The sequence below is a fragment of the Anas acuta genome, chromosome 24 (assembly GCF_963932015.1).
Source record: "Anas acuta chromosome 24, bAnaAcu1.1, whole genome shotgun sequence".
Lineage (NCBI taxonomy): Eukaryota > Metazoa > Chordata > Aves > Anseriformes > Anatidae > Anas > Anas acuta.
The window spans coordinates 6,614,923-6,634,943 of NC_089002.1; the positions used below are offsets into that span (position 1 = coordinate 6,614,923).

The 20,021-nt window shown below is 54.2% G+C and overlaps 1 protein-coding gene across 3 annotated transcripts in view; it reads left to right on the forward strand.

Annotated features, from left to right (window-relative positions):
* PLXNA2 (plexin A2) overlaps positions 1-20,021 on the forward strand; it is a 147,325-nt gene that overhangs the window by 99,318 nt on the left and 27,986 nt on the right. For 2 of the 3 annotated variants that reach the window (XM_068660400.1, XM_068660399.1), the window contains exons 10-15: positions 4,734-4,934; positions 6,733-6,829; positions 7,032-7,225; positions 11,330-11,481; positions 14,454-14,571; positions 16,717-16,853. In XM_068660400.1, coding sequence (XP_068516501.1) covers positions 4,734-4,934; positions 6,733-6,829; positions 7,032-7,225; positions 11,330-11,481; positions 14,454-14,571; positions 16,717-16,853 — 899 coding nt within the window. Of the gene's footprint in view, positions 1-4,733; positions 4,935-6,732; positions 6,830-7,031; positions 7,226-11,329; positions 11,482-11,709; positions 12,684-14,453; positions 14,572-16,716; positions 16,854-20,021 lie in introns of those variants that run through there. The other variant, XM_068660401.1, reaches the window with a different exon arrangement.

Consider the following 20,021-nt stretch of genomic DNA (forward strand, 5'->3'; position numbering starts at 1 on the left):
GGCTTCTGTGCTCTGTTCTGCTGTAAATATTACAGGACTTTGTAGCTGACAGGCCAAGGCACAGGGTATGGAGCAGAGCACAGGACAAGCAGTCGGTTGTTGAGAATTTACCGGTGAGAAAAGTCCTGCTGCAGTTGACTTTCTTTGCACGTTTGGTTCCTGAGGAGCAAGGTCTGCTCTCCTTTCCACTAGCGTAAATGAAGAATAATGTGTTTGCCTGAGTGATGGGGTTCGTAATTCATGTCATTGGGAACATGACGCTGAGCCAAGGGTTTGCATTCACGTGCCAAGTTCGCTTATGTTTAGAGCTTTATAATGTGAGTAGCTAGTTAACATTTGTAGAGGGTTTTTGGTTTTAGGTGAAAAATAGAAAAATGTTGTATTGTCTTCTGTTTGGTCTAAATCCCTTAGTCGAAAGAAATGCCTGCTATTTCTAGGCAGTTTTTTTCCAAGTAAGAGCAAGGAGGTTTGACCTACTAAAAATGCTCTGTTAAACACAAATAATAACCATGGGTGCTCTGTTCTGCTCCAGGGACAGATGCTTATCTCTGGTGTTTAAGGTATTTATAGACCTTGGAATCTTTGAGACTAAAAAGTGTTGTAGAAGCATAAAATGTCTTTGTAAACTCTGCGCAGTGATGCTTCATACCCAGAATATTCCTTGAGAGTCTGTGCCACTTGTGCGTCAGGCTTGTCTTTCTCCGGCAGATCTTCTGATCCGTGTTTATTCTGGTTTACTGAAGTCAAGAAGGATAATGAGAGAATTCAGCGTGTGTTTGTTTAGCAAAAGGAGGTAATAATGGCCTTTCTGACTCACTGCAGGATTTACTTCTCATGAATTAAAAACAAAGTAAACTGATTACGGAGCAAATTGCATATTCCACAGGCTGGAGTTCTCCCTTTTGCTCTGCGTTCTCTGCCTGCTCAGCTCGTCCTGGCATGGAGTGGGGAGTGCAGGACGGAGCACCCAGACTGGTGCTGAGCAAGCGAGGGGAAGGGCTCGTGGTTTACCTGCACGGGGGAGCCTTTCCAGAGCCTGCACGTGGTGTGGGAACCAGGTGCTGCTGCAGAGGCACCCACGGGTGGGCACCTCTCCATCCACTCGCACACGTGCACGTGCCATGTAAAAGCCTGCGTGTGCATGAATGTGTGTGTACATCGCTGCTGCAGCAACTGGGGAGGGAAAAAAAATAAAGAACTGAAAGCTGAGCAATGAGCCTGGATTGGAAATGGCACAAATAGGGAAGAGAGGGCCCGCAGCAGTGCTTTCTGTAATGCGTGCGGTGTCGGAGCAAGCCCCGCGCCCCCCAGCCCCTGCAGGCTTGGTGGCTTCACTCACTCATCTGATAAATTCAGCAGCAACCGCCAGCAGCAGTGCGGCTCCCCACAAGTGCCTGTGCTTTCGCTAGGAGGGCATCTTCCTGCATCCCTCTCCATCCCAAAATGTATGTCCCTTATTAGTGTGATCACTGGAGCTGTCAGGCAGCGCGGAGGGGCTGCGCTCGCAGGCTGGCAGCCCTTCTCTGCACCACAACCCCGACGTGACATTTTTCTCCCACTGAAAGCACTGCTCGAAGAGGAAAAAAAAGAAAAAAGAAAAACTATTACATCCTCCTCGTCTCAATGGTAGGACAATTTTTGCTACCAGCATTTTCAGCATTACAGGGCAGATTTGGAAATGCAAGTCCTCTCCTGTTCTTTGTGGGCAGAAGCGTTTCCTTAGCAGTCATCTCACGACTGACGGTGGCCAGGAAGGATAATGGTCCAGAACATATTCATTATTTTCAGGACTGTGCGCTGAGCTTCTCCCACTGGTGAGATGGCTGGAGACTGCCGGGTTTTAATCATCGTGTGCTGAAGGATCCCGGTGCTGTGGGGTGCCTCTCCTCCCAGACAAGGAGCTGGGACTGCTCTGCCCTGCAGCCGTGTCCCCGCGTGTGCTGCTCTGTGGCCAAGCCCTGCGTGCAGCCAGGTCTCGAGCAGAAGCTGGGATAGGTGTGCGGTGTGTGATAGGTGTGCAGGGTGTGAGAGGTGTGCAGGGTGTAACAGAATCACAGAATCACAGAATTTTCTAGGTTGGAAGAGACCTCAAGATCATCGAGTCCAACCTCTGACCTAAAACTAACAGTCCCCACTAAACCATATCCCTAAGCTCTACATCTAAACGTCTTTTGAAGACTTCCAGGGATGGTGACTCCACCACCTCCCTGGGCAGCCCGTTCCAATGCCTCACAACCCTTTCAGTAAAGAAATTCTTCCTAACATCTAACCTAAAACTCCCCTGGCGTAACTTTAGCCCATTCCCCCTCGTCCTGTCACCAGGCACATGGGAGAACAGGCCAACCCCCACCTCGCTACAGCCTCCTTTAATGTACTTATACAGAGCAATAAGGTCACCCCTGAGCCTCCTCTTCTCTAGGCTGAACAAGCCCAGCTCCTTCAGCCGCTCCTCGTAGGACTTGCTCTCCAGGCCCCTCACCAGCTTCGTCGCCCTTCTTTGGACCCGCTCAAGCACCTCGATGTCCTTCTTGTAGCGAGGGGCCCAAAACTGAACACAGTACTCGAGGTGCGGCCTCACCAGAGCCGAGTACAGGGGGACGATCACCTCCCTAGCCCTGCTGGTCACAGTGTTTCTGATACAAGCCAGGATGCCGTTGGCCTTCTTGGCCACCTGAGCACACTGCTGGCTCATATTCAGCCGACTGTCCACCATCACTCCCAGGTCCTTCTCTGCCTGGCAGCTCTCCAACCATTCCTCTCCCAGCCTGTAGTTCTGCTTGGGGTTATTGCGCCCCAGGTGCAGGACCCGACACTTGGCCTTGTTGAACTTCATACAGTTGACCTCAGCCCATCGGTGCAGCCTATCCAGATCCTCCTGCAGAGCCTTCCTACCCTCGAGCAGATCGACACACGCACCTAGCTTGGTGTCATCTGCAAACTTACTGAGGGTGCACTCAATGCCGTCATCCAGATCATTGATGAAGATGTTAAAGAGGACCGGCCCCAGCACCGAGCCCTGGGGGACGCCACTAGTGACTGGCCTCCAACTGGACTTGGCTCCATTCACCACAACTCTTTGGGCCCGGCTATCCAGCCAGTTTCTAACCCAACGAAGCGTGCGCCAGTCCAAAACGAGTGTGCAAAGGGAACCCAACGCAGCTCACAGCTGGATGGAAAACTCCAGGGATCTCAGCAGCTTGCTGGGAGCGGTGCAAAGGCTGAGATGAGATTTGAGCCCCCGGTACTGGGGTCTGTGGGGACCTGAGAGCTGAATTTTGAGGTGACATTCCCAGCCAGCCTGAGGACCTCTGCTGCTGCACAGAAGGGCTGCTCTTTCCTTCCCAGCACGGCCAGCTTCCTGGCTGCTGGAGCTAAAAACCACTCTTGGCTGTTAATCCGTGAAAGTCCCTGTTAGAAATAAAATAAAAAATATATAAGGAAAAGTGCCACTAAAAAGGTTTATGAGGCAGCAGCTTAAGCTACTGGCTCCTCCAAGCGCGGGCAGCATCTGGTTCTCATTTACAGCTCCTCGGAGCCAGTAGCGAAACAACATCGCATGGCCTGGGAGCAGCTCGGCTGCCTGCTGGCCCTGAGCGGGATGGGATTTCCTCCACAGGGGATTTCCTCCCTGGGAAATTTCCTCCCTGGGCACAGGACAGCTCTCCTCGCCTCTCCACCCGCATGATTTAGCTTAATTTCTAGGCTGGGTGGCAAAGGGCTTGGGATGCCAGCGTGGAATTTGGCAGAGCAAAAGGAAACAGTCCGCTTTTTTTCCCCCTAAAACTTCTACGTTAGTTGGGGATTAATCATTTATTGTCAGCTCCTTACAGGTACTTAGGTACCTATTTCCATTAGATCAAAGCAAATTAGAGGTAAATGGAATGTAAATGCTTCTGATGGCCCGAGCCTTTGTCTGTGGTGCTGCAGTTCCTGGTGGATGAAGAGAGGGAAACCTGCGGCTCCCAATGTGCTGCGGGGAGATAATGCTTGGGTACGATGAGAGCTACTGGGAGAGGTGTCATACAGCTACCACGCACTGATGGTTTTTTTTTGTGGTTCCTCTCAGATTATCTTTCAGACAGCCATCGAATGCTCCCGGTTTGTGCGGAGCCGCGGATGTGCTCATGTGTGAAGTGATGTTTGTGGGGACGGTTTCGCTTTGCTTTGTGCAGAACATCTCTAAAGAAGCCCCGAGCTCCTGCAATAACAGCATCAGTGGCAATGCCAGGCCTGCTATTAATTTACAATTGCATTATTTTGGCCAGATAGTGGCAGAAGTGGAAACAAATAACGCTTCCCTGCTTTCTGCTTTAGTTACCCTGCTTAGCTGTGTAAGAGCCCAAGACCAAGCCCTTCCACGCTTTCCGTACAGCAAACACAGAGTTTTGGAGGCAGCAGCATTTTGCTTTTCTCTTTGTTCCTTTCTTGCAGCCACGCTGACGTTTGAAATATTTTCACATGGTTTTAGATGGAAAATTTAACAGACTGCTTCCAGTTTCATGGTATTTTGTACACTTCAAAGCTCAGCACCGCTCCCCAGCAGGGGGGCTGTGCCGTGGGGTTCTGTATTTCTGCACGGAGCCTGCGGCTGCGTGGCCACACCATGAATTACCTGCCCTGCGTGCCAAAGGTGTGCTTGGGGCATCGGCCAGCTCACCGTGCGCTGAGACGTGCCTGGAGCCGTGGATGTCCCATCCCCGCCGTGACCTCCCGCTGTCTTCTCTTGCCCCCAGGACTGCCCCCAGCTCTTCCCCACGGAGGAGATCCTGATCCCGGTGGGAGAGGTGAAGCCCATCACGCTGAAAGCCAGAAACCTGCCCCAGCCCCAGTCCGGGCAGCGCGGCTACGAGTGCGTGCTGAGCATCCAGGGCGTCATCCACCGCGTGCCCGCCCTGCGCTTCAACAGCTCCAGTGTGCAGTGCCAGAACAGCTCGGTGAGGGGGCCGGGGGCTCGGGGTGCTGCTGGGTGCCCGGGGACAGCGTGGGGACGGGGCTGGGGCTGCTCAGGAGCCGCCAGCAGCTCCGGAGCATGGGGCTGCCTCCCGTCGTGTTTCTTTTTTAGCTGAAGCTCCCCTCCTCCCCACGCAGCGCCTTCCCAAAACAGGCTGCCGCGATGCGAGGGAGGTGGGCTCAGCAGTGGGGAGGGAAGGGGATGGATGGAGCGAAAAGTCCTGGGGTTAAACTGGCCCCAAAGTGCAGGTGGGAGCTGCTGTGGGCGTTTTTGTGGCGCTTCCTCGCCCGACTGCAGGGGTCAGCGAGGGGAAGGGAGGAGGAGGGAACGCACCAAGGTGTGGAGGCGAGCTGATTCACAAGGGAGAGATAAGGAGAATCGCAGACCCCTTATCAGGGAGCTGTCAAATTCCAGGTCACGGTGGCTTGATGCATACAGAAATGCTGAAACACCGCGTGGTGCGGGGAGGGAGGGGGAAGGAAAAGTGCCAGGGGAGAGAGCGCAGCAGAGGGAAGGAAATTTCGGGAGGGAGGCTGCTGAAGCAGCAGGCAGGGGAAGGCAGCTCGGCCGCAGCTTGTACAGGCTGGGGCTCAGCACTGCCAATGGACCGGGCAGGATTTGACTCAGGGGTACCCTCCCCAGGGGTTTTTGGAGGGGCCCAGGGTCAGGCAGGGTGCGCTGGGTTTGTTTTAGGCAGCAGAACGAGGAACATCAGGGGCTGCTTTAGCATTCAGTGCAGATGGTCTTAAATTGTTAATCAAGTTTTGAATTTTTAAAAGTTTCGCTGGATATTTATCCATCACTGGCTGTCTTTGGGCCTTGCAGCTTGCTGGCTAATAAATGTATTAATACTGTGCAGTACTTCTGCTATCCAAAGCAATTTATAAACATTAGGGAAGCGCTTTTCTTCCTGTTAGGCTAATAGGAAGTGGTAGGCAGAGAATTGAAGAGCAATTCTGCTCTCACGGCTCCATCAGCTGAACAGAAGATGTGGTTTCTTAGTAAAACCCAGGCAAGGTAAATCCCTGTGACCAAAAGCAAGTTAAAACAGGGCACCTGTTACACGGAGACAACCTCTGAGCACTCTGCTTTCGTTCAGTCATCGTTCCCTCATCCTAAAAATTATGGCAGCGCTCACTTTTTAAAGATTTTTTAGCAGCTCTTGATTGACTCACGGAGAGCAGCTGAACGAGGCCTCACTGGTGCTAATGGCAATGCTGGGAATTTCAAAACACGCCGGGAATTCACGGGAAGCTTCCAGCTTCTCTCTGCAGCCCCCAGATGTCCACGAGAGGGTGAATAATTCACCTCCGTGCTGTCATAGACCCGACTGATGCTCAGACATGGCAAGGCCCTCCCTGCACCATCTCCTTTTTCACAGCTGATGCCTATTTCATCAGCCAAGGCTGTGCAGCGTGATTTCTGAGCTCCCAGTCACACCAGGGTGCGTGGTGCCTGTATGTATAAGGAGTTAGCCCGCAGGCAGCAGGCCTTGCAGGGTGATTATCTGGAGGGGCTGTATTGATAAGCTGGGGACTGAGTGACAAGAGCAGCCGCTGCGAGTGGAATAATTAATCCATCGCCTCTCACGGGGACTCGATCTGATTTAATTATCTCTTCCCGGTGAGGAGGAGGAAGCCAAAGCAGGACCCTAGAGCTGAAGTATGGAAGTGGTGGTTCAGACATCAGCAGGAGGCAGAGAATAATCACTGCTTGTTAAAAAAAATGGAGTGTTTCCTGGTAGCATCCCCGCAGGCATCTCACTCGGGTTTCTTCTCCAGTACCTCTATGACGGGATGGACATAAGCAACTTGGCCGTGGACTTTGCTGTGGTGTGGAACGGGAACTTTGTCATCGACAACCCCGAGGACCTGAAAGGTAACGGTGCTCGGGCTCATCACAGCACCACGAGGGCTGGGAGGGAGGGAGGGACCTGGTGGTCCTGGGCGACCCCACGTTGGGCAGGAGCATCTCCTGCACCACGGCAGCGGGAGAACTGCTGGAAACCCCCAGCCTAAAGCCCAAAAACCCACCCCGTGGGGAGAAGCAACTCATGGCGTGCCGCCCTCTCTCCCTGCAGTGCACCTGTACAAGTGCGCGGCGCAGCGCGAGAGCTGCGGGCTCTGCCTCAAAGCTGACCCCAAGTTCGAGTGCGGGTGGTGCAGCGGGGAGGCCAAGTGCACGCTGCGGCCCCACTGCAGCCCCCCGGCCGCCCAGCCCTGGCTCGACTGGTCCAGTAGGAACGTCAAGTGCTCCAACCCGCGCATCACCGAGGTAAGAGTGCCGCTGGGCTCTGCCCAGCCCTGGCCCCTTCTCTCCCCATTTCGGGGGGGCTCAGGGCTGTCCCCAGCACCCATCCAGAGCTGAAGATTGGGGATCAAAAATGCTCCGTTGCTGCCTGCGAAGTCGCCTTGGGTGTGAGCAGGGTTTGCAGCCCCTGCCCTGCCACGTAGCTGTCACTCAGCACGGTGCTGCCGGTGGTGGGGTGACCGCTGTGGACCGGTGCAGGAATGCTAATTAAACTAGGGAGCTAATTAGTCTAGAGGTGATGTTTGTGATGTTTCCGTTCAGACCGCTGAGTCTCCCAGGAGCACTCCTACCAATAAAACCGCCCGTGGTCTGTTAATGCTGCTATTAGAAGTGACGCTCCTACCAGGTGGGAATGGAAGAAGGTTTTTGTTCCTCACTTAATTAACTTCATTAACAAAATAGTCTCCCTTGCCCTGAGCGTGTGTCCATTCTGCAGGAGGTGCAGGTGTCTCACGGTGCTGTGTCCAAGCAGCCTGTTGCCCTGCTGTCCCTGGCTGAGGAGCTGGCAGGGAGGCAGCAGGACGCGGCACACGCGCGTGCACCAGCTCAGCCAGGGGGGAAGCTTCCTGATCCCTCAGGCTGGTTTCTACACCAGGTCTGTCAGAGCAGCCCGTGCTCTGACCCCCTGGGAAGAAGGGATTCGCTTCGTTTTTATGGGAGAAAGGCCCAGGGTTTGTTGTGTTGTCTCAGGGTTAGGTGTAGGTTGGCACTGGCTTTAAAATCTTGGACTGGAGAGCAGCACTCACTCCTACAAGTGCCTGTGTTACAAACACCCTGCACGACTCACGCTAAAAGAGCATTTAAAACGGGCTGGTTTCCACTCCTTTTGCTTCATCCGGCCACTTTCACTCTTCCTCTGAAGCTGAAGGTCAAGGGCTTTGCTCCTGGGTCCAGCGCCTTTGGGGGACGCACAACTAGCAAGAAGAGATCACACTTTAATAGTCATAAAAGCAAGTGGGCAGCAGGCTGCACACAGCCTTTTTTCACCCCATCACACTGTGAGGCCTTGCCGTCACCAACAGTGTCCCTTTAACAGCGTAAGACTTCCATGCAGGCTGTGGTCTTAGCAATAAATAAATAAAAATCAGTTTTCTTGTGAACAAGCGGCACTCTGATCTCCTATTCATTTATTTGCAGGCCTCATTAATATAACATCAGTGCAACAAACAGCTGAAGGGGGGGCAGTGTCAGGCTGAATAATGGAGTTGCTCTGCGGAGATAACAATTAGGTTCTGAATGTGCTATCAGCCGAGGCAGAGACGAGGACGGATCATGCCGGGATGACAATGCTCATGTGCTGATCCCCCGCTGGGCTCATCAGCTGGGATCCGGACAGCTTGGATGAAAAAAAAAAAAAGACAGAGAGCGAAGGTGGCTGAGGTTTGGGAGGGGTTGTGCCGTTGGTTGTGCAGGCAGGGTGCTCTCCTCACCCCAGCAGACGCCACCCGGTTATGGTGCCGAGGTGTCGCAGCTTCCCCCAGCTCCAGAGGGAAAGCCCTGTCCTGGGGCTGCCTGGCTCATGCACAGACTTCTGGATAAATCCTGCTTTTTGTCAAGTGCTAACTGGTGCAAGGCGTGGGGCTGACAACACACAGCTCATGTTGTTAGAGCCATGTCTTCCGTGGGCTGGGGAGGGAAGCGGGGTGTCCCACGGGGTCCCTGGGGTGCCAGCCACGGTGTCAAGCACCAAGACAAGTACAGAGTGGTATCCGTGTCCCTTATGTACTGTGAGGGCTGGGTGCAAGGGTAACCAAGCTCCTGTCACCATCCACTTTGTGTATTTGAAGCCTTTGTGGGCATAACTCAATGCTTTGCACGTGCCGAGTCCTCTCACGGAGGGACCAGGCGTTACCGGGGGGGGTGGGCTGCTCGTTAGCTCCAGGCTGAGGCAACGAGCAGAGGTGGGCAGCTCAGGGCATCAGCACACCCAAAGGCTTTCCAGGCCCCACCTTGGATCTCAGTGGTTTTCAGACTGTTTTCAGGACATCCTAAAAATTTTCCAGCGGAGGTATAGCCCCTTACACAGCCAGCGTATGAGTCCTGGTAGTGGCCTTGCTGTCCCATAGCTGCCCTTTGTGGGTTTTTTAATCCTCCACTTTTAATCCAAGAGCTCCAAGGCTGAGAGCGGCTGTACCAACCACATCCCTGAGGGCTGCCCTGTGAGTTGCTGAAACACCGCTTTATCAGGGCTGATCGGGTTTGTTTTGGGTTGTTTGGGGTTTATCCCTTCCTAATGCTTTCTGGCTGGGAACAGAAACCTGGGCGGTCACCGCGGGGAGCCCTGCAGCCCGGGCAGCCCCCAGCACCACCACTGAGCACACCCGGGGGTGCTGGGGTCGGGGTGCTCCTGCCGCTGGACCTTTAAGGCTCCTCGTCTTCCTGCGATTTTGACTGAATCTCCCCAGCTGTAATTAATTGAATGCATCTGTTCTAACCCTGGGGCTGCTTTATGGCACAGTTACTTCAAAACTGTTCAATTAGCGACCACTAAAATCTAGGTCGAGTGGAGCTCCGTATTGGGGATTTTCCAGGTCAGGACATTTTCAAAATACAGGATCAGCCCTGCTTTGTTTGGCAGGGCTGTTTGGCTCCGCTGCTCGTGGTAAGGTCAGGAAATGGCAAACTGCGACTGCTTTCTGGAGAGGGGAAGGGGCCAACGAGCCTGGCAGCGCAGGCGCTGCAACAAAACATGTTTTAGAGTAATGTGGAGCTGCAAAGGACAGTTGTAGCTGTCAGGTACGTGAACTGCCGAGCTCAGGTGATTCCCAGTTAGCAGCACGAGCCTTCAGGATGCAGTGTAATGCAATACGGCTCGATTTTGTGCCGTGTCTTTGCGGGCACACAGTGCTTAGCAGAGCTAAATGATACGGGACGGGATGGGACGTGCTCTGGGCTCTGTGCACACACCTTTTGCCAGATTCGGTAACAGAGCCCTGAACAGGAGCAGAGGTGGAGAGCAAGAAGTTGAGATGTAAGGATGGGAGGAGGAAAACAGCTCATTTGAGACCCGAAATGTGGCAGAAGCAGAGAGGGCAGGGAGGTGGGAGGGTGCTGGGGGGGTCCTGCAGGTGTTGGCAGCTTGCAGGGGATGGGAAGGGGATGGGGGACGTGCAGCACACATGGGGCTATGAGGAGGGTGCAAGGGGGGCTGTTTTGGGGTGCCCCACAGGGCAGCAGGATGCAGGCACGCTCTGGGTCTGGGGCTTGTGCCTCTTCTGAAGCTGCTCACGAGCAGGGACCAGTGAGCTCATAGGAAGGTGGAGGGAAAGCTGCCAGGCAGCCAGAAACACTGAGGAAGGGGACCTGAGGAGCTGCAATCTGTTGCCAAAGACAAAGGTGGAACCGACAAGCATAAACAAGATTTATCCATTAAATTAATTAAAGTGCATTATTATAGATTGTTTGTTTATTAATAACAGCTGTAGCATGGAGAAGATCCGTAACTCACCCAAGAGCAATAACAGGCTGGTGGCAGATTCAAAACGATTGTTGGAGAGTCTTGGGTCCAAGTCCTGTGACTGTACGTTGGTGTAATTTATACTGCTCATGGGCGAGGATATTGTCCTTGATGAAAGTCTATAGAGGCAGGGCTGATTACGGCTGAGGTAGGCTATAAACAGGCAGCTTTAAAGCACACACCTCGCCCTTTAACATTTCTAAGTCACTCGAGGTGCCAACTTCCTAATAAAATGTGATATTAACATTCAGGGAACGGCCGAGGCAGAAGTTAACAAGGTTCTGCAAAGCAGCGGGCAGCTTCTGGAAGGTTACCTGCAGTCTGTCGTGTAGTCCATGAAAAAGGAGCCGGGTTTATTCTGTCTGCGGAGTGGCGTTGTCCAAGCTCTGGGCTCGGGGACCCTCGATGTCCCCTCTGAGGAAAAACAGGGGGGTTTTGGCTTTGTCAGCTTCTCCGAGATGCCCTCGGTGGCTGCGGCAGGGGGTGCCCGTGGTTGGGTGGGGGACGTGGTGCGCACAACAGGGGCTCCTTTCCCAGCCAGGGACGGGGCTCCCGGGGGAACCAGCTCCATTTTCCTCCTGCAGCTTGACCCGTGTTGTGCTTCCCTCTAGATCCTGACAGTGTCGGGCCCCCCGGAGGGAGGCACCAGGGTGACCATCCGCGGTGTGAACCTGGGCCTGGACTTCTCGGAGATCGCCCACGGCGTGCAGGTGGCCGGGGTGCCGTGCGCGCCGCTGCCGGAGCAGTACGTCGTCGCCGAACAGTGAGTGGCCTCGGGGACATCGCCTCTTCCCCAGCCTCCAAAATAACTCCTCCAATAACTCCTCCAGCCCCTGGTGGTGCCTGCACCCGCTCCAGCTCTGCAGAGCTGCAGGAACGGGTCCGGAGATGGATGGTGCCCCTGCGGGCGGGAGGGGACAGGGTGCTTGGATGGTATCCTGGGGGTCAAACAGCCCTTTAAGCTTTCATTAAGCGTTTTGTTCCCTTCCAGGCGGCAGTTCCTGCTTTGCTAAGCAACTTTTCTGATGAGCACCTTGCTGTTGATGCTGAGCCTCTCTGCCCCCTCCGCTCCCCCTCGCACTTGAAATTCAGCCGGCGCCACCGGCTGCGCGCAGCCATTTGTTAGGCATGTGAGGTGGTGACAGCCCCTTAATCCAAATGGGCCTCCGCTGGAGTCAATTCATTTATTTCACTAAGAAAAACGTCAACCAAAAATTAGAAAATAGGCATGTAACAGAAGATGGGCGAATAAACCTCCCACGGTGACACCTGGTCCTGCTGCTGCCTGGGGGATTGCTCAGGTCAGCCGTGCTGCTGGGGGACATCGGCGCCGGGCAGGGGAGCTGCAGTGTGGGAAGTGTCCCCATGGGCCCTCCCATGTCACCTGCTGGGGACTAGGGTGGCTGTAGGGATGTGGCAGCTCCCCAGGGATGGCCACCAGCAGCACGGATGTGCCTCAGCTCTGGCAGTAGCTTGAGGCAGTTGTCATCTGTTGGTGACATCCCATCGGTGGCCCCAGCGCAGCAGAAGCACCCATCACTGGGATGTGTTGGCACTGGTTTGCTGTTTGCTTGCTCCCCAGCACCATTTTCCCTACCTGCAGCCCAAATCCCCCACTCTTGGAAGCCAGCAGTTGGTCGGTTGATGTTCTCCAGCCACAGGGTGAAGGATGCTGTGGCAGCCCAGCACCGCCAGTGTCAGCGCAGCCGTGGCTCCCGGCGCGCACCGAGCACGCCGTTGGTGCTCGTGGCCTGGGCTGTTCTGCTGAGCGGCATTTTGTTTTATTTTATTTTTCAAATAAAAGGCAGAATATTATAAAATTGTCCTCCTTTGATGGTATGAAACCCTGATTTTATAATCATGACTCTAATTACGGCTCTTGAGCTTTCAAAGTTTGTTAACATCATTAAAACATTTACCCTGGGCAGATAACAGCAAGCGTTAGCATGAGAGCTGCCTTTTAAAGATGAATACAGATAAAAGGGCCCTCTTTAGGCTTCTGTGGGCAGACTGAATTCCAAGACTGTAATGACTCACCATATGCTCCAGCCACGCAATCTATCAGCCAGCAATTAGGTTAATGTTGGTGAAAGGGCCACTTAGCCCAGCAATCAGCACCCTACAGCTCTGCCGAATGCATCATTTTGTAACAAGGTACCTGCTGGGGATTTGGCTTTTATCAGAAATCAGGATCAGGTGTACCGGGGTCACTCGTGCCCCCGTCCCTCGCTGCGTCCTGCCTGGTGCGGTACCGGAGATGCTCTCCGTGCCCTCGGCTGCTGCTTCAGGGGCCAACAGCTGAGTGTTTGGTGTTCCCCCCATGCGTAGCCCTCGGTGTGTGTCTCTCGAGCGGGACTTTTTTTGCCAGCCTGCTGCAGGAGTACAGATTGCTGCTCCCAGGCTGCAGTCCTCTGCCCTGACCCTCGCTGAAACGCAGCCTCCTCGGCGCTGGCTTGCAGGAGAAGTAACGAGGAGGCAGGCGGAGGAGGGAGAGGTGCCCGGGCGATGGCTGGCTGAAAGGCAGAGCAGAGCACGTGGCAGATTAAGGCTTGCAGCTGAGATGCTTCCCTTTCTGTTCTGCAAAGGCAGCGTCTCTCTAGGCAACCTGTTTTGATCTGCAGCAATAAGGACTTTCACACGAGAGCTCTTTATTAGCATGTATGTATTTCGTTAGGCCTCCTGGCATCACCTGTGCATGCTGTTTGCAGGTTCTTTCTTCCTTTCGTCTTTTTATTTTAGTTTGCTCGCAGTGGATTTAATGCTGCTGAAGGCTGCCGAAATGCTGCCTGCACAAATTGGATCCTTTCATGCGTTTGCACACGATCAGTGGAAAAGCAAGCATTTCCCCTGCCACTTTGCAAAAGCACCTTCAGCCTCAGCAGGGAAAGAAAATTCTGTTTTTTTTTCCTCCAGCTCTGGCTCTCAGGCCAGGCACTGACAAGCATTTCCTTGCCTTCATCACCTCCCCCTGTGCCGGGGCAGGTTACTCATCGTATCCTCGGGTTCCCAGTGCCTGGCTCAATGCTCTCTGCTTCCTTCCCAGCATTGCCACGGGAGCAAGCAGGGGTCTTTAAGGGGTTTTTAGCTTAGCTTAGGTCTAGATAAAGAGCTCAGCCAGCTGATGCCCCTGTGGAAACCTCTCCCTGCACCCATGACAAACGTGCTGGGCCCTTGACCACCACCATGCACCCCTGCAGCCCCTGCCCAAGCTCCCGATGTCACCTTGGGGTGCCCCCGAGGGGCTGAGCTGGGTGCAGGCGAGCACAGGATCCGTGTCTCTGGTTTCCACTGACTCCATCCACCAGCATCAGCATGCTCAGCCCTGTCTCCACGGCAAAGCCTGCTCGCCGCGTCTGTCTCTATCATCCCCGAGCAGGTTTCTCCATTTTTGATTAACTGGGAGACTGCAGTGTGAGCTGTTCCCTTAATGAACTCATCTGTTACTCTAAGGACTTCGCACTCACTTTGCTACTGGCTAATATATTGCCATTAGTGCTCTGCTTTGCTCTGGAGTTTACAGCTTGTAATAATTATGTCTAATTTTGATTTTTTTTTCTTTAAATTACTACATGGGGTAAAAATAGACTCAGTAATTAACTTCTTTCAAAGAGGCAGATATCAAAGTTAAAGAGGGGAGAGGGAAAAAAGAAAAAAAAAAAAAAAAAGAAGAACCCAGCTCGGCACAGGGCGCTGCTGGCACCTCCTGACAAAGCCTCGCTGCCTTTCTGCTTCCAGGATCGTCTGTGAAATGGGGCAGGCGCTTCCAGGGATCAGCTCCGGCCCAGTGCTCCTGTGCATCGGAGAGTGCAAGCCCGAGTTCACGGCCAGGTCTGCGCAGCAGTACTCCTTCGTGGTGAGTGCCCTGCGAGGCGGGGAGCGCCCTGCGAGGCTCGGGCTCTGCAGGGCCACGCGGCGAACGCTGGGGCTCCGACACCAAAAGGCAGCCCCAGATTTTTCAAACGCTTTCCCCATAGTGTGGCACGAGCTGTTTGTTTGGAGCTGCCCAGCCAACAAGCCCGGTTTTCAGGATGTAAAGCTTGTGTGGGTCTATGGAATAGGCAGGATTTAGGTGGGAACCTGCAACCAGGGTTTCCACAGCATTTGTTCTCAGCTTTGCACCTCCAGCATAGCGATAACCCTTGACTTGCTGAGCTGAGTTACTCCTTGCAAAGCGCGTTGGTGTACTCAAAGCAGGAGCACTTCGCAAAGCGGGGCTTTGTTCTATACCCAAGGGCTTTTCTGTGCATAATCTTGCCAAGGAATTGGAGCCAGGATTCACATTTTTTATCCTGTCTTGGGTAAGGAAGAGTAATGAAGGAGCGTGGTTACTTTGGGTCTAAAAGGCAGAACAATAATCAGGAGCCAGTGGAAGGCAATAGCAGCGGTGAGTCGGGGAGTAGTACCCTGCAGTAACCTGGTAAGCACACGTCGAGCATTATCCTTTGCATTGTTGCTTCTCATTTTCAGCACTCAATCGTTTCTTTTTTCAGGCACCTCAAACTTCGCATATATCATTTCCTTTTGTTACTCGGCCTCTTATTTTTTCTCTTTGGCGCCGCCACAAATTCCATTACAGCTGGTTCACGCCGTTAAAGTCAGTAGTAAAAGTGATTGGTACCTTAAAGCAGAGCTGTGCTGTGACCCTGGGAGGCTCCGAGCCTTGGTGAGCTCATCTGGTGTCTGCTACCAGGCGGGAGCTGTGCTCGCACCCTAATTACACCCATTTCGTCTGGGGATATGGAACCTTGGAGCTGCTTCGGATCTGTAAATCTGTCACAATTATCACCGATTCAAGAGCTGGAGGTGAAAAATTCCCGTATAGCTTTCAGACCCTCATCCGGTGCCAGCCTCGCCCCAGGACTGGTTGGTTTTGCAGGTCTCTGGTTTGGGCCCTCAGCTCTGCAGCTGCTCGGGGTTGCAGCCCCAGCTTCTGGGCCTGGCAGTGCTTTGAATTTTGGAGGATTGTGAGAGGCTGGAGCTGAGGAACATGTGAAGTACCCGCTCTGGGTGTCCCTGGGCTCCCACAAGCAGCCTGTCCCCAGTGCAGAGTCAGCAGCGGGAAGAAGGAATTTCCCCCCCTGTAAAATTATTCCATAATTATCCACAACGGGGTGGATTGTAATTGTACGTTTTTCATAGGAGTGAGGACTCAGGGTCAAACAGGCATTTGGTCTGAGCTGCTCTGCAGGCACTGCACACCCAAAAAAGCCCAGTTGTGTTTGGAAAGGAGCACAAAGGCAGCAAGTTGCCAGGCAGGTGGCACCGAGGGAGTGGGGCTGGGAGGCTGCCAGCTGCAGATGAGAGTCATAAAGAGGGTAATGGGGAAGCATTAGTAAAACAATTTGGTTAGATCCGCTGATGGAAAACAAATAAAAAGGTACCATCCTTCTGCAAATTCCATTAAGGGGGACAAATAGCTATCAGGAGCATGAGGCAGGATAAAGAGGTGGCACTGCTGCAATGATATCGCTGACAAAACGTCAAGGGGGATGTTAGCGCACGCAGCGCGATGCCTTCCCATCGGCTGGGGGACGCAGGCTCTGCCCCCACAGTGCCAGCACGCTGCTATACACGAGGCTGAGGCTGCTGGCTGCGTTTTGTTAATGTGGTCTGGTATTTCCCACTGCTGTGCCCTGGTTTTAGTTTGATTTTTTATGCTTTACCACGGCGGCAAACTTCAGACAGTTGTGTTCGGATCTCCACTGTGGCAGTTTGCTTGCTTCGCACTCCGGTTCATTTTTGCAACCACCATGCAAGCAGCTGGCTTTATTTATTTATTGGGGAACAAAAGCGAAGGTAAGTACTGTATTTTGCCCAGGCTGAACTTGCAGTTACTTCACCGAGGTGTGTCTCCTTCCCAGCAGGGCTCAACATTTCAGCAGGAGGTTTGTCAAGCGTCCAGGACACGTCTCCTTATTGCTGTTCCTCTTGGAAAAGGGTTTTCTTTTGCTCCCCAGGCGCAGGCAGGAGCACTGCTGACCTTCTTGTCTTCCCACAGACGCCGGCCGTGAGCTTCCTGACGCCCAGCCGTGGCCCTGAGTCGGGCGGGACGCTGGTCACCATCGCCGGGCACCACCTGGGCGCCGGCAGCCGCGTCTCCGTGCTGCTGGGGAACCAGAGCTGCACCTTCCAAGGGTAAGGGGCCGAGCCCAGCCGTGGGGCTGCTGTAGCTGAGCACACATCAACAATTTTTGAGCCTCAAAAACGCATCTGGGGACCCCTGAGAGCTCCCCTGCTTTCCTTTATTTTGTGAAGTTGTCATCGTTCCTGTTGTCACTGAGCCTTACTTGGCGAGGGATGGGGCACATCTGTAGTAGTGCTGGCCACTGCTTGGTTATAAGGCTTTAACTGGTCCAAAAATCTCAGGCAAACAGCACTGCAGTTGTAAAATGTTTATAGCAGCCCTCGGTACCTGCCCCCGGACTGGTGTGATCTGACAAAAATGCAATATTTATAGAACCACAGAAACATTTGGGTTGGAAAAGACCTAAAGGTCCTCAAGTCCAACCACTAACCTTGCACAGCCAAGTCTGCCACTGAAGAAATGTTTTGACAACCATCAGGTTTCTCTTTTCACACACCAGCACCTCACACAACTTTCGTTGCAGCCCCTGCTGTGGGGGTCTGCCCCTTCCAAAATTCATCAGAGCTGGGGGGGCCCCGAGTGGCGGAGCAGAGCCGGGATCCTCACCCGCCTGCTGCCAGGATCACGCACAGCCACAAGTCTCCCCCTCGGGATGTCTATGGCAAATTTGCTTTTTACCCAGCAGTGTAAACGCCGAGTTGACATTTGCAGGGTTTAATGGGTTTTCTTGAGGCTTAGTTAAAAAAAGACACCAGCAGTGTACATCTGTGTGCATCGCCTGCACACCCTGCACTAGGCGCACCCCGGTGCCACTGGGTGCCACTGGGTGCCACTGGGTGCCGCGTGTACCCACGAGCCTGAGCCAGGAGCCTGAGCAATGAGGCACCAGCTCAGAGCCTGTGCCCACTCCCTGCAGGCTGGGGCCTCCCTCTGCTTTTTCTCTGTGGCTGGCAAGCCTTGGAAATGCCCAGGAACCCGACGGAAGCGGTGTGATGTGTGCAGGGATCCTGCCTTCTAAACCCCAGCTCAGGCTGCCCAGGAGGATGGAAGGAAGTTTCTGGGAATGCAATGACCCCTGGAGGTGAATTTCTCGTCTGGAAGACTGCGAGGTTCATGGTTATGGGATCTGTGAACGCACAGACATGGGAACGTGTTGGGATATTAGCAGTGATCATTTCCTGTCCATCTTCAGCCCTGCCAAGCACCACGGGAGCAGGCTGGGGCTTGGCCTTCCCTGCACGTGTCGTGGCATTGGATAAACCTGGCACCATGGTGTGGGGCCAGTGGAAATGCTGAACATCAACAATTATTTCATCCATCAGCCTCAGAATAGCAAAACAGCTTCTTGGTTCCCAGTTCATGGTGTGGATGAGAAGGGGAGGATTATGAAGAGCCTGTTAATGAGGAAGGGTTTAATGGACTTCCTCAGCTCTTGTGGTGTGCCCGGTGTCTGGCTCTGTATCTGAGAAAAAAGGAACTGAAGGACATTGGAGGCATTGATGGGATCTGTTGCTCCTTTTATACTTCCTTTTCTTGGATGATTCCCTCTGCTGAGCCCTGTGCAGGGGTGTTTGGAAAGCTCCGAGAGTCTGCCAAGTCCCAGGTGGCACTGACATGGAAATGCTGCACCACGGAGCCTGTCCTGTGCCGGATGGCACCCACGGGGACAGATCCCAGCCAGAAGTTCAGAAAGGACACGAGCCTCACACCACTCCCAGCCCTGCTGCTGCACTCATCTCCCCACCATCCCCACCCCAGGAGTGGAAGGAGGACTCGGGCACGTGTGGGGTGCTCCAGGAGGTGTGGGCATGCTGCAGACGAGCTCCCCGAGTGCTAAGTATTGCTGCCCACCATCCATCAGCAATTCCTCCCGTATCCGAAGCCGAGATGCCAGATTGGCTCCTCGCCGCACGCAGGTGACTGCGTTACCATCAGCACCAGCAGCCTGCAAGCCAGCCTGGGGGCAGAATTAGCCTTGTAATAAAATCCCTTAAATATATGATTATATCCAGGCAACCTGCAGACACTGACCTGCAAAACCTGGAAGCGCTCTGAAGTCTCGGCGTGTTCTAATTACCCCAGGCAAGCAGAAACTTAAACAAAACAAGCGGCAGTGTATAAATGACTCCATCCTTCTCGAGGGGTCACACTGTGCACTTTGTTTTGCTTGGACTGTTTGGAGGCGATGAACTTCAATTGTACGGGAGGGTGTGGGGGAGCTTGATTAGATGAAGCGGTTCCTAATGAGATTCACTCTAATTACAGCTTCCCCCATTCTCGCGCCTCTGATCGGAGGAGTGGGTAGATTCACCATGACGACACAATAATAGCACCGAAAGCTAATTAACTGCTCGCGGGGAGCGGGGAGCGGCGGTGCCAGCGGCCGTGCGTCACGCCGGGGCTCCCGCCGGAGCCGAGGGGCAGGGAGAGGCGGCGCGAGCGTGCGACGGGGGTGGCAGGCGGGGGGCACGGGCAGCAGGCGTATCCAGAGGAGCAGCCGAGGCTGGTTGGCTTCGGATGCTTCAGGAGCTTGTTGCTGTTGCCTCGGTTGCGCCGGGCGGGCGGGCGGAGGTGTGAGGCTGGAAGCAGCGTGGTGCTGGCAGATGCCCTCCGAAAAAGCCTGGTGTGGAGCAGTGCCTTCCTCAGGGAGGTGATGGGTGTGTAAGGACCTGGAGAGGGGACAGAGGGGACCACAGCACAACTCCCATGGAGACACCACTGGAGGCAGCGTGCAGGAGTGCCAGGTTTTGGTCCAAGTGCCGTAACAGCAGCGAGATGCTGAAGAGCTGCCTGGCCTCTCCCCTGTGCCTGCAGGAGAGGAACCAAAGCTCAACGAGCCATGGAGGCAGCGTGGCCTTTTCCTTGGGGCTAGAGCAGAGACGCAGGCGTGGGCAGGGGGCTCCCAGGGACGTGGCTGTGTGGCCACGAGCAGCTCCATCCCTGCTGCCATCCCCTCAGCCCTGCAGCAGGACAGCAGAGCCCGTTCTCCTTTTCCGTCCACTGCCCGACTCCCTTGAGCTTTGCCAGTGCCACGTTTCCCAAGCCGGGGCTTCCGCGGGTCCGTCCTGCTGCTCACGAGGCCCCGTGTGTGCTTTGGGTGTGTGGGGGGGAAGAATTTGGCTTTTGAGCGAGTTTAGGCATCCCGTTGAAAAAGCAGCCATCTGCTTCCACACGCCCAACAGAAGGCAGCAGGTTCAGAGAGGGATGCGGGAGGCTGC